Genomic DNA, 12,224 nt, shown 5'->3' on the forward strand with positions numbered 1-12,224 from the left:
CACCTCTGTAGCTCTTTAAGTGAAGGAAAATTATGATGAGATTATTTTGGAATAATCTGACAAGAAGTGAAACTGAAGGAAAGGGGGATGAGTTAGAAAGTGATTGTACAAATTTATTATGAAGTGAAGATTAGCTTCCTGTTGCTAAATAACAAATTAACCCCAAGACACTGTAGCTTGAAACAGAAAACATTTATTATCTCACAAGTTTCCGTGGTCAGAAAATCCGGAGCAGCTTTAGCTGGGTGATTCTGGCCGGGCATCTCAGAGGTTGCAGTCAAGACATCAGCTAGGCCTGTAGTTAGCTCAAGGCTTCCCCGGGGCTAGAAGATCTGCTTCCAAGATGGCTCCCTCTCACAGCTCCTAACCACATGGACCTCCCTGTTGGGCTCCTCCAGCATCTCATGACATGGCAGCTGGCTTGCCCCAGAGCAGGTGATGCACGAACAAGCAAGGTACAAGTCACAGCGTCTCTTATGACCTGGCCTGGGAAGTCACAGAGCATTGTGGAGTATTCTGCAGTATCCCACTGGTCACACACTACTCAGTGTGGGAAGAGACCACCCATAGACATGGCCACTAGGAGGCAGCCTCCTTGGGGGCTGTCTTGGAAGCTGGCCACAGCGCATAAGACCTAAAGCAGACTTCGACAGGGAAATGAGAAGACACAGAATTGATCTGAGACCTTTTAAAGGAATGTTTGGTTTGCATATGGCTACAGAAAGGGCCAGAGAAATAAGTCTTAAATAACTCAGGTTTTGTACTTGGCAAATGGAAGCAGCCCTACTTAGAAATGAGGGAGCAGAAAGTTTGGTGAAAGGGAACAAATTTAGTTTGATTTATGTTGATTAAGAGATGCAGTGGAATCTCTAAGAAAGGGGTTGGCTTTAAGGGCCAGATAGTAAGTCTTAGGTCTGGTGGGCTTCATATGGTCTCTGCTGCATACTCTTCTATGGGGGGGGGGGGGGGTTATTTGCAACTCTTTAAAAATGCAAAAACCATGCTTAGCTCATAGACTATAGTCTGCCAACGCTGACCTAAGCAGACTGTCCTATAATAGGTGAAGAGAAGCCTAGAACATGATGAGCAGTGAAGGACAGAAATCTAAATCAGTCCTTAGTTGTACTCATTAATGTCTTACTAATTGCCTCATGGACGAGTGAAGATAAAAGTTAAAATATGCCCTCGCTTCAAAAAATGTTCCATCAGCGAAGCCCAGTGTTCCCAATTCTAGCCTTGCCCAGTGGCGCCCCCCCCCAGGGGACTCTTTGGCCCAATGGCGGGCCAGCGCCAGTGGTACCAGCACCGTGGACCAAGGTGCCACGAGGCTGCACTGAGGCGCTTCACGTCTGCTCCCTGGTTCGATCCTGGAGCTGGGTTCAGTGTCTGCGTTTTATGAGGAGGAAACTGAAGTGGTATGAAGCAGTCACACGCTGCCCAGATTTACTCCTACATACCCTATAATCCAACAGCTGCCTCACAAAGGGTAATCTCCTCAGCCACCAAAGTCACCAAAATAAATAACCCTACTTCCTCTTTGGATACTGAAGTTGTAACAGAACCTATGAACACCTGTTCTGAATATATTGGGCATTCACTAAGGCTCAACCATAAGGAGAGATCTGCTAGGGAAGACTATTCAGGGGGTGAGGGAAATGAAGCTCCTAACAGAGACACCCAGCAATTAACTCCTATATCAAAGCATGCCTAACCCTTAATGTGAGGACAAAAATGCTGGAGGCAAATAGTCATCTACTCTTTAGAAGCCAAAAAGCCACTGGTGCAAATCAGATACAGTTTTAATAGTTGGTTCTAATGCCACATAGGTGGAACACTCTTCAAAGAATATTGAGTACCACCAATTTTCCCACAAAAAGGGAGACCTATTTCCAGAGAGCTCCTGGCTCTGCTTCTAGAAAGCTTGTATGGAAGTAGCTACCTAACCAGAAGACAGGTACCAATACACAGACCACAGGATCGCCTAGAGCGCTTAAAGAGCTCTGGGAAGCCCAGCTTCCAACAGGAAGCTTCTTGTTTAGCTGTAGTGCCTTCTAGTTTAGGTGAAGAGTTGACACAGTAACTGGTGTATTCAACTTTTATTCCTACCAAACTCAAAAGGCCACACTAACAGGGAGGTGACACTGCAAACTAAGGAAAGGCGGCAGGATTCTGGATTTATTTCTTGCTTTGGGCAATAAAATAAAGCATTAGGCAAGTAATAGGACATTACCAAAATAGTTTCTCCTGATAACTCATTTCTCTTCTAAAAAAAACCTAAACTGATTGGTTTGGTTAAAACGAAAAAAGTACCCTATTTCTTGTTCAGAAACTAAAATGAAATGGGGATGCTTTGTTATTCGCTGTATGCATATAATTAAAAACCCATCTCCTAAATTAAATCTAGGGTCTGTCTTCAAGACAGACTGATCTTCAAGATCAGTCAGTAAATTAAGTGTGCGTGCAGAACAGCTATCACATTTGTGGAATGGCCCCAAACTTGAGCGGGGGCAGGCACGGAGGCCCCACACACAGCGTGCGTTGAAAGGACGGTGTTCCACCGCCTGGAGCACTGACGCTGGATCCGAGAGCCACAGCCAGACCTGGAATATCCATGGTCTGTGATTACAACCGACTCAGGACAAAAACCCAGAGAAACTTCTATTTGAAAATGATGGGAGAAAGCCATTCCCTTTTACACTCTGATACCTTGGCTTCTGGGGAAGGGATATCAGAAATCTAACGTGTTTAGTAAACAAAACTTTCCATCAAAGAATAATAATAAAGATAAAAGTAAAGATAAGCTAGGGACACCTGGCTGGCTCAGTCAGTAGAACATGCAACCCTTGATCTCAGCGCGCAGGAGTTCAAGTCCCACCCTGGGGGGGGGGGGGGGGGGGGGAGGCATGGAGCCTACTTAAAAAAATAAAGAAAGAAGGTAAGCGTAAGCCGTAGCCCAAGATCTGGTAAATTCACTCTCTTTCCAGAGTAGCCATGCACTGATCACACAGGCTCGCTCCAACAGACCAAGTGTGGAGCGAATTCGCAGCCCCACTGACGGGGGCGGAGCGGGGAGTTGAGGGGGTGGGGGTGAACGTCTGCCACCTGCTGCTGCACCTGCGTCTCCGGGTCCTGGGCTCCGCTGGTGCTTCACGCTCTGGCGCAGGCGGGGGCTGCCAGGCCCTCCAGTTCCGTGTTAAGTCGGCCAATCACCCACTCCAAGGCCTCGCGACCCTGCCGAGAGAACAGCACTGAGGAACCCTCCCCCCCCCGCCCAGGGATGTGCCCACCTCTAAACTGGTGAGATGAAGACGGTGGCTGTTCAGGTCCCATCATGCTTATCTTCTCATACTTCTGCCAGAGGGCATCTCAGGAAATGAGGCCCCTCCAGGTGCTGGGGGTACCTACTGAACATCAGTGCAACAGCAGTGATCACAGGTATTCATTGTGATGCAATACTCTGTAATTAAAGTTGAGAACATGTTCTCAAACTAAAAATCAAGGTTTAATTTTACCTGGCTTTGCCACCCAGCTTCCATGATATTTTATCATACAGAATTTGCTTTTGTGCTTATAATGAATTCCAAATAGAAAGCATTGCACAGATCAATATTGAATCCATTCCCAGACCAAAACGAAAGTTACAAAACCAAACTATTTTATACTAAACAAATTTTGAAAATAATCACTACCACTTTCTTAATGACTCTTAAAATTTTTTTATTTATAATAGAAAGCCTAGGAGAATAAAAAAAACCCAACACATGAATATGCTTATTTTTATCACACTTCAATCCACCAAAAATTTGAAGTGGCTGGGTAACTGTTTACATGCACTTGCCCTAAAAATGCCATCTTCCTCTGAAACTACGCTGGGCATCCCTGCACATTGTAGAGGAATCAAGATAATCTACATTTTCTGATACTCATCCCTGCTTCCAAATGTGGTTTCCCAACTCACAAATTTCCATGTTCCCTTTTAAAAGGACTCTATACATGACAGTTTTTACACCATTACCTCTACAAGGTTATACAGTTACACTAGGTGGAACAGAGTTACCTACAAGTGGAACAAGAGGCTGTCACTAGAGAAAGGGTTCAGTATCTAGGCTGATACATGGGACAGAGTGCAGTTTTGCAGCAGAGTGACAGATGTTCTGCCCTGCACCCACTGCCTTTGCAAATCCAGGGTTTATCTGCAAGGAACCTGAAAATCCTTGAGGAATTAAGACGTCAGTGCTATACAGCTAAACTTCAAGAGGGAACTTTTTAAGACAATGTTGCTTAAAAATAGAAAAAAGGTACAAAACAGTATACACAGTATGGTTCCATCTGTGTTTAATAAAAGAAAAGGAAAACAAACCCATATATCCTTGGCATTTGCTTAAAACATTTCTGGAAACCTTTGTAAAAATCAGGAGTTAACTGGCAGAGCCCAGGAACTCTTCCTCTAAAGGGGAGGCTTTCACTCTTCAACAGAGACTCGTGTGTGTGTGTGTGTGTGTGTGTGTGTGTAACTATAAACATGGATTGCTTTTATGTGTTTTTTGAGGGAATACTTTTTATAAAAGCGAGCAAAACTCTGATTTCAAGATGGTGGGGAAAAAAAACCTTTGGCCCTTTGTCTGCTGAAATGTCCATTAAACTATCAGGAATAAAACTGAAACAAAACTTCAGAACCCACGGAGTCAGCACCCTCACTGCCCATAAGAAGTTGGAAGGCAGAGGCATGGGCTGTGATGCAGTAGAGGGGGTCCAACACAAGCCATTCAGAGCCCAAGGGTTGTCCAGAGAGAGGGGACACACAGGGGACAGCAAGGGACAGGCTGAAAACCATTTAACAGCCTGACTCTTAGACCCCTGGGTTCCACCCCAAAAAATAAAGGTTGAGGAGTCTTGTTGGGAGAAACTGAACCACTTCAGAGAGAAGGGAATGGGGGGGGGCGGTGGAAAAGGCCACAGGACACCCTCGATGACCTGCAGTGAGCCCAACAGCCAGCAAGCCTCACTCCTCACCCCCACTTCAGCTTGTGTCAGGTACGTCAGCATGAAAGACACCCGAGGAAGCCTTCCATGCAAAGGGGCACAGAGGAGACACCCAGATGCAGAAGAAAGCTTCACTTAGTGTTTACCTGCAGAGAGAGGAGGGAGGACACTACATCTATGAAGCAAGAACAGGATCCCATAAGAAAAAGGAAAGAGAAATTAAAACTACAATTTGCCAAAATAAAAACTCATGAAATTCTTGGAAGATAAAGTCCAGGAAACCTCCCAAAAGGTAGAACAAAGATGAGAGAAAACAGAACAAAATTATGAGATCAATCCAATATGACCAAGAGGACTTCCAGAAAAGAAGAGAGAATGGTGGGGAAATCGTCAAAGAAATCATTACCAGAACCAAAGGGACCACCAAGTTCCCAACACAATGAATTGTTTGTTTCTTTGTTTTTGATGTCTTGCTGACATACAAAAGCTTTATGTATGCATGTGTACTTGTAGGTATGTGTTTACAGCTATATATTTTCCTCTTTTTTACTGAAATGAAATTCACATAAGTTAACCATTTTCAAGTATACAATTCAGTGGTATTTAGTACATTCACACTGTTGTGCAACCACCACCTCTGTCTAGTTCCAAAGCATTTTCATCACCCCAAAAGGAAATCTCAAATGCATAAAGCAGATTCTTCCCCATTTATACCTCCCCTCTCCCCTTGGCAACAACCAATCTACTTTCAGTCTGTATGGATTATCCATGATAGATATTGCATACAAATGGAATCATATAGTATGTGGCCTTTTGCATTTGACTTCTTTTATTTAGCATAATGTTCTAGAGATTCATCCGTATTGTAGTGTGGATCAGTACTTCATTCCTTTTTATAGCTGAATAATATTCCAGCATATGTATGGACCACCTTTTATGTAACCATTTATCGGTTGAAGGACATTTGAGTTTCTACTTTTTGACTATTGTGAGTAGCGCTACTGTGAACATTCATGTATAAATATTCGTGTACTTGTTTTTTGGGGTATACAACTAAGGGTGGAGTGGCTGTACCATTTTACATTTGCAACACTATGAACAAAGCTTCCAATTTCTCCACATCTTTGCTAATGCTTATTTTCCATTTAGTTTATTACAGCCATCCTAGTGGTTGTGAGTGGTTTCTGTGGGTTTGATTTGCATTTCCCTAATGAATAATGATGTTGAACATTTTTTCTTGTGCTCATTGGCCATTTGTATATCTTCTTAGGAGAAATGTCTATTCATATTATTTGCCCATTTTTAAATTGAGTTGTCTTTTTGTTGTTGAGTTGTAAAGAGTTTTTTATACATTCTAGATAACAGATCCTTTTTGGATATGTGATTTGCAATTTTTTCTTCCATTATGTAGCTTGTCTTTCCACTTTCTTGATAGTGTCTTTTCTTTTTTTTTTTTAATGTTTATTTATTTTTGAGACAGAGAGAGACAGAGCATGAATGGGGGAGGGTCAGAGAGAGGGAGACACAGAATCTGAAACGGGCTCCAGGCTCTGAGCTGTCAGCACAGAGCCCGACGCGGGGCTCGAACTCACGGACCGCGAGATCACAACCTGAGCCGAAGTCGGTCGCTTAACCAACTGAGCCACCCAGGCGCCCCTCTTGATAGTGTCTTTTGATGCACAAAACTTTAATTTTGATGAAGTCAAATTTATCTACTTTTTCTTTTGTTGTTCATGCTTTTGTAGTCATATCTAAGAATCCATTGCCAAATCCAAGACCATGAATATATACCCTTATGTTTTCTTCTAAGAGTTGTATAGTTTTTGTTCTTTTTTTTTTAAGTTCATTTATTTATTGGGGGGGGGGGTGGCAGAGAGAGAGAATCTCAAGCAGGCTCAGTGCTGTCAGCACAGAGCTGGACACAGGACTCCATCTCATGAACCATGAGATCATGACCTGAGCCAAAATCAAGAATAGGATGTTTAACCTACTGAGCCACCCAGGCACCATAGTTTTTATTCTTATTTGTAGGTTTTTGATCCATTTTGAGTTAGTCTTCGGATATGGTGTGAAGTAATGGTCCAACTTCATTCTCTTATATGTAGATATCCAGTTATCCCAGAACCATTTGTTGAAGAGACTATTCTTTCCTCATTGAATTGTTTTGGCACCCTTGTTGAATATCAATTGGCCATAGATACATGGGTTTACTTCTAGACTCTCAATTTAATTCCACCGACCTATTTGTCTATCTTTATGCTGGTCCCAAATTGCTTTCATTACTGTAGCTTTGTAAAAAGTTTTGAAATTGGTGGGGCACCTGGGTAGCTCAGTCAGTTAAGCATCTGACTTAAGCTCTGGTCATGATCTCGCAGTTCATGGGCTCAAGCCCCATGTCAGGCTCTGTGCTAACAGCTCAGTGCCTGGAGCCTGCTTCATTCAGATTCTGTGTCTCTGTCTCCCTATGCCCCTTCCCTGCTCATGCTCTCTCTCTCTCTCTCTCTCTCTCTCTCTCTCGTGCGTGCACACTCTCAAAAATAAACAAAACAAAACAAAAAAAGAAGTTTTGAAATTGGGAAGCGTGAGTCCTCCAAATTTGTTCTATTTCAATATTGTTTTGGCTATGCAGGATCCCTCGCAATTTCATATGAATCTGAGGATGGGCTTTTCCATTTCTGAAAAAAAAAGCTATAGAAATTTTTATATAAGAACTGTCTTGATTTTTCAGAATGTTTTGGGTAGTACTACCATCTTAACAATTATTAGTCTTCCCATCCACGAACAAGGGATGTCTTTCCATTAATTTATGGGGTTTTTTTTTTCATTTCTTTCTGCAATGTTTTGTAATTTTCATGTACAGTCCTTCACCTTGTTTTATTCCCATGTATTTTATTCTTTTGGATGCCACTGTAAATTCCATAGTTTCCTTAATTTTCTTATGAGGTTGCTCATTGCTATTGTAAAGAAACACAATTGATTTTTATGTGTTGTTCTTGTACCTTGTAATTTAGCTAAATACCCTTTATTAGCTTTCTGGTGGCTTAAGGTTTTCTACATATAGGATCTGCCATCTATGACTATGGATAGTTTTATTTCTTCCTTTCTAGTTTGGATGCCTAATACTTCTTTTTCTTATCTAACTGCTCTGGCTAGAACTTCTAGTACAATGTTCAACATCAGTGACAACAGTGGACATCTTTGTCGTGTTCTTGATCTTAGGGGGAGATTGCAGTCTTTCATCATTGAATAGGATGTTGGCTGTGGGTTTTTAATAAATGCCCTTTATCATGGAGAGGAAGTTCTTTTCTATTCCTATACCTAAACTATTTCTAGAATTATTATTTCTATTCCCAGAATAGTGTTTTCATCATGAAGGGGTGTTTTTTCAAATGCTTTTTCTGCATCAACTGAGATAATCATGTGGGGCTTTTTCCATTTGTTCTATTAATGAGATTAATAGAGATTAATGAGATTAACAAAATTAATGAGATTAATATTGTTAATATTAATCAATAGAACATTGATTTTTGTATTTGAACCACCCTCCTGCTTCTGAGATCATCCCAGTTAGTCATGGTGTGTATCCTTTTAATATGCTGTTAGATCCAGCTTGATTTTTGCATCAATATTTATAATATAAATCTTTTGTTGAAGATTTTTGCATCAATATTTATAAAGGATATTAGTCTAGATTTATTCTCTGGGGGTCTTTATCTAACTTTGGTATCAAAGTAATATTGGGTCTCACAGAATGAGTTAGAAAGTATTCTCTCCTCTTTTTTTGGAAGGGTTTGCAAAGGATTTGCATTAATTCTTTAATGTTTGGTAGAATTCACCAGTAAAACCATCTGGCCCTGGTCTTTTCTCTGTTGGCAGATTATTTTTGGTTTTGTTTTGCTTTGTTTTTTTTCCTTCATTCATGATTTTATTTATTTTTTCTTGATAAGTCTGGCTAAAGGTTTATCAGTTTTACTTATCTTTCCAAAGAACCAACTCCTGGTTTCATTGATCTGTTCTATTGTATTTTTAGTCTCTGCTTCATTTATTTCTGCTTTAATCTTTATTATTTCCTTCCTTCTACTGAATTTGGGCTTTGTTCTTTTTCTCACTCCTTTAGCTGTAAGGTTAGGTTGTTTATTTGAGCTTTTTCTTGTTTCTTGAGGTAGACCTGTATTGCTATACAATTCCTTCTTAGAACAGCTTTGCTGCGTCCCTAAGATTTTGGACCACAAAATCTTCATTGTTTTCATTTTTTTGTCTTCATGTTTTCATTTTCATTGGTCTCCATGTATTTTTTTAATTTTCTCTTTGATTTCTTGGTTGACCCATTCATTGTTTAGTAGAATGTTATTTATCCTTCATGTATTTGTGTTCTTTCAAATTTTTTGTGATTGATTTCTAGTTTCATACCATTATGGCTGGAAAAGATGCACGATATTTTTTAATTTATTGAATTTTTAAATTTATTGAGATTCATTTTGTGGCCTAACAGGTCATCTATTCTGGAGAATATTCCATGTATACTTGAAAAGAATGTGTATTCTGCTGTTTTCAGATGGAATGTTCTGAATACATCTGTTACCTCCATCTTATCTAATGTGTCATTTAAAGCCACTCTTTCCTAGTTGATTTTCTTCTCTCTAGGTGATATATCCATTGATGTAAGTGGGGTGTCAAAGTCCCTTAGTATGACTATATAACTGTCAATTTCTTCCTCTATGTCTGTTAATAGTTGCCTTATGTATTTAGGTGCTCCTATGTTGGATGTATATTTACAATTGTTATATCCTCTTGTTGGATTGTTCCCTTTATCATTATGTAATGTTCTTCTTTGTCATTACAGTCTTTCTCTTAAAGTCTATTTTATCCAATGTAAGTATTGCTACTCCAGCCTTCTTTTCACTTCCATTTGCATAGTAAATGTCTTTCTGTCCCTTCACTTTCAATTTGCAGGTGTCTTTAAGTCTGAAGTAAGTCTTTTATTGGCAGCATATATATGGGTCTTGCTTTTTTATCCATTCACTCACACTATGTCTTGATTGGAGCATTAGACCATTACACTTAAATTTTGCTTGTTGCCATTTTGTTTTACAGTTGTTTTTGTAGTTCTTCTCTGTTCCTTTCTTCTTTTGCTCTCTTCCCTTGTGGTTTGAAGACTTTCTTTAATGTTATGCCTTGGATTCCTTTCTCTATTTTTTTTGTATATCTATTATACAAATTTATGTTTACCATTAGGCTCATCTATAACATCTTACACGTACAGTAGTGTATGTTATTAAGTTGATTGTTGCTTAAGTTCTAAAAGCACTAGATTTTTACTCCTCCACCCCCATTTTATGTACATGATGTCATATTTTATATCCTTTTATTTTGTGAATCTCTTGACTGATTTTTGTAGATATTCTTGATTTTACTGCTTTTGTGCTTTAAACTCCATACTGGTTTTATAAGTGTTTAATCTACTACTTTTATTTTATGTTTGCACTTACCTGTGAAATTTTTTCCTTTCATAATTTTCTTACTCCTGATTATGACTTTTGTTTTTGCAGTCAAAGAATTCCCTTTAACATTTCTTATAAGTCTGCTTTAGTGGTGAACACTTTTAACTTTTGTCTGGGAAACCCTTTATTACTAATTCTATTCTGAATGATAACCTTGTTGGGTATTTTTGGTTGTAGGGTTTTTCTTGTCAATACTTTGAATATATCATGCCACTATTCTGGCCTGAAAAGTTTCTGCTGAAAAATCAGCTGATAGCCTTCTGGGGTTTCCTTTGTATGTAACTGTTTTCTTACTGCTCTTAAAAATTCTCTATCACTATTTTTTGCTATTTAAATTATTATGTGTTTTGGTGTGGACCTCCTTGGTTTGGGTTGACTTTGTTGGGGGACTCACTGCACCTCCTGGATCTGGATGTATGTCTCCTTCCCCAGATTAGGGAAGTTTTCAGATATTATTTCTTCAAATAAATTTTCTGTTCCCCTCCCTCTCTCTCCTCCTTCTGGGATCCTTCTATGAATGTTATTACAGTTATGTCATTGAGTTCCCTTAACCTATTCTCATTTTTTACTATCCTTTTTCCTTTTTGCTATTCAGTTTGGTTGCTTTCCATTACCCTGTCTTCAGATCACTGACTCATTCTTCTGCCTCCTCTAATCTACCATTTCTCTCTAGTGTATTTGTTATTTCAGTTATGTTCTTATCTCTGGCTGGTTCTTTTTTTTTTTTCTTCTTCATATTTTCAATCTCTTTGTTGAAGGTCTCACTGAGATCCTCTACTCTTTTTCTCAAGTCCAGTGGGTATCTTTATGACCATTACTTTGAATTCTTTATCAGGAATATTGCTTTGCTCCATTTCATTTAGCTCTTGTGCTGTGATTTTGTCCTGTTCTTGCATTTGGGACATATTCCTGTCTTCTCATTTTGTCTAACTCTCTGTGTTTGTTTCTATGGGTTAGGAAAGTCTGCCACATCTCCTGATCTTGAAAGTAGTGGCCTTATGAAGAAGAGGTCCCACAGTGCCCTGCAGTATAATGCTTCCTGTTCACCAGAACCAGGCAGTTCAGGGAAGTCTCCTATGTGGGCCACGTGTGTCTTACTGTTATGCCTGGGATGCATTTGTCTTCAGATCAGTCATCTGTAATGACTCTCTTTGTCTGCTGTGGGCTCACTGGGCAGGGTTTGATCCCTGCATTGTTAGAATGTACCAGTCTGGAGCCAATTCAGGCTTCTTCTTGGGCAGTGTCAGCAGTCAGACCAGATGCCTACCTTTAGCCCATCTACCTAGGTTGCAGTTACACCAAACTTCAGGGCTTTCTTCCTATGCTGCCCCCTGAGAAGCTTTGGTTGGAAGGTTTTTAATTACTGATTCAATGTCTTTGTCTGTTGAGATTCTATTTCTTCTTAAATTGTTCTTAAATTCTTCTTAAATTCTAAATCTTCTTAAATTTAATTACTGATTCAATGTCTTTGTCTGTTGAGATTCTATTTCTTCTTAAATTAGTTCTGGGAATTTGTGTGTTTTTAGTAGTTTCTCCATCACATATAGATGATCTAATTTGTTGGTATACAACTGTTCACAGTATTCTCTTATATCCTTTTATTTCTGTAAGATGTGTAGTAATGCCTCACTTTCTTTTCTGATATTTTTATTCTGAATCCTTTTTATTCTTGGTCAGTCTAACTAAAGTCTTCTCAACTTTGTTGATCTTTTCAACTAAACAACTTTTGATTTCAATGAT

At 39.5% G+C, this 12,224-nt stretch overlaps 1 protein-coding gene across 4 annotated transcripts in view; it reads right to left on the reverse strand.

Annotated features, from left to right (window-relative positions):
• The window catches only part of PRELID3A (PRELI domain containing 3A), a 39,893-nt gene that overhangs the window by 7,533 nt on the left and 20,136 nt on the right, over positions 1-12,224 (reverse strand). The window contains exons 6-7 of one of the 4 annotated variants that reach the window (XM_043559440.1): positions 3,115-3,231; positions 174-2,600 (exon numbers count right to left, since the gene is read on the reverse strand). In XM_043559440.1, coding sequence (XP_043415375.1) covers positions 3,148-3,231 — 84 coding nt within the window. In that variant the 3' untranslated portion in view covers positions 174-2,600; positions 3,115-3,147. Of the gene's footprint in view, positions 1-173; positions 3,232-12,224 lie in introns of those variants that run through there. The other 3 variants (XM_043559441.1, XM_043559439.1, XM_043559444.1) reach the window with 3 other exon arrangements.

This window comes from Prionailurus bengalensis, chromosome D3 (genome assembly GCF_016509475.1).
Source record: "Prionailurus bengalensis isolate Pbe53 chromosome D3, Fcat_Pben_1.1_paternal_pri, whole genome shotgun sequence".
Classification (NCBI taxonomy): domain Eukaryota; kingdom Metazoa; phylum Chordata; class Mammalia; order Carnivora; family Felidae; genus Prionailurus; species Prionailurus bengalensis.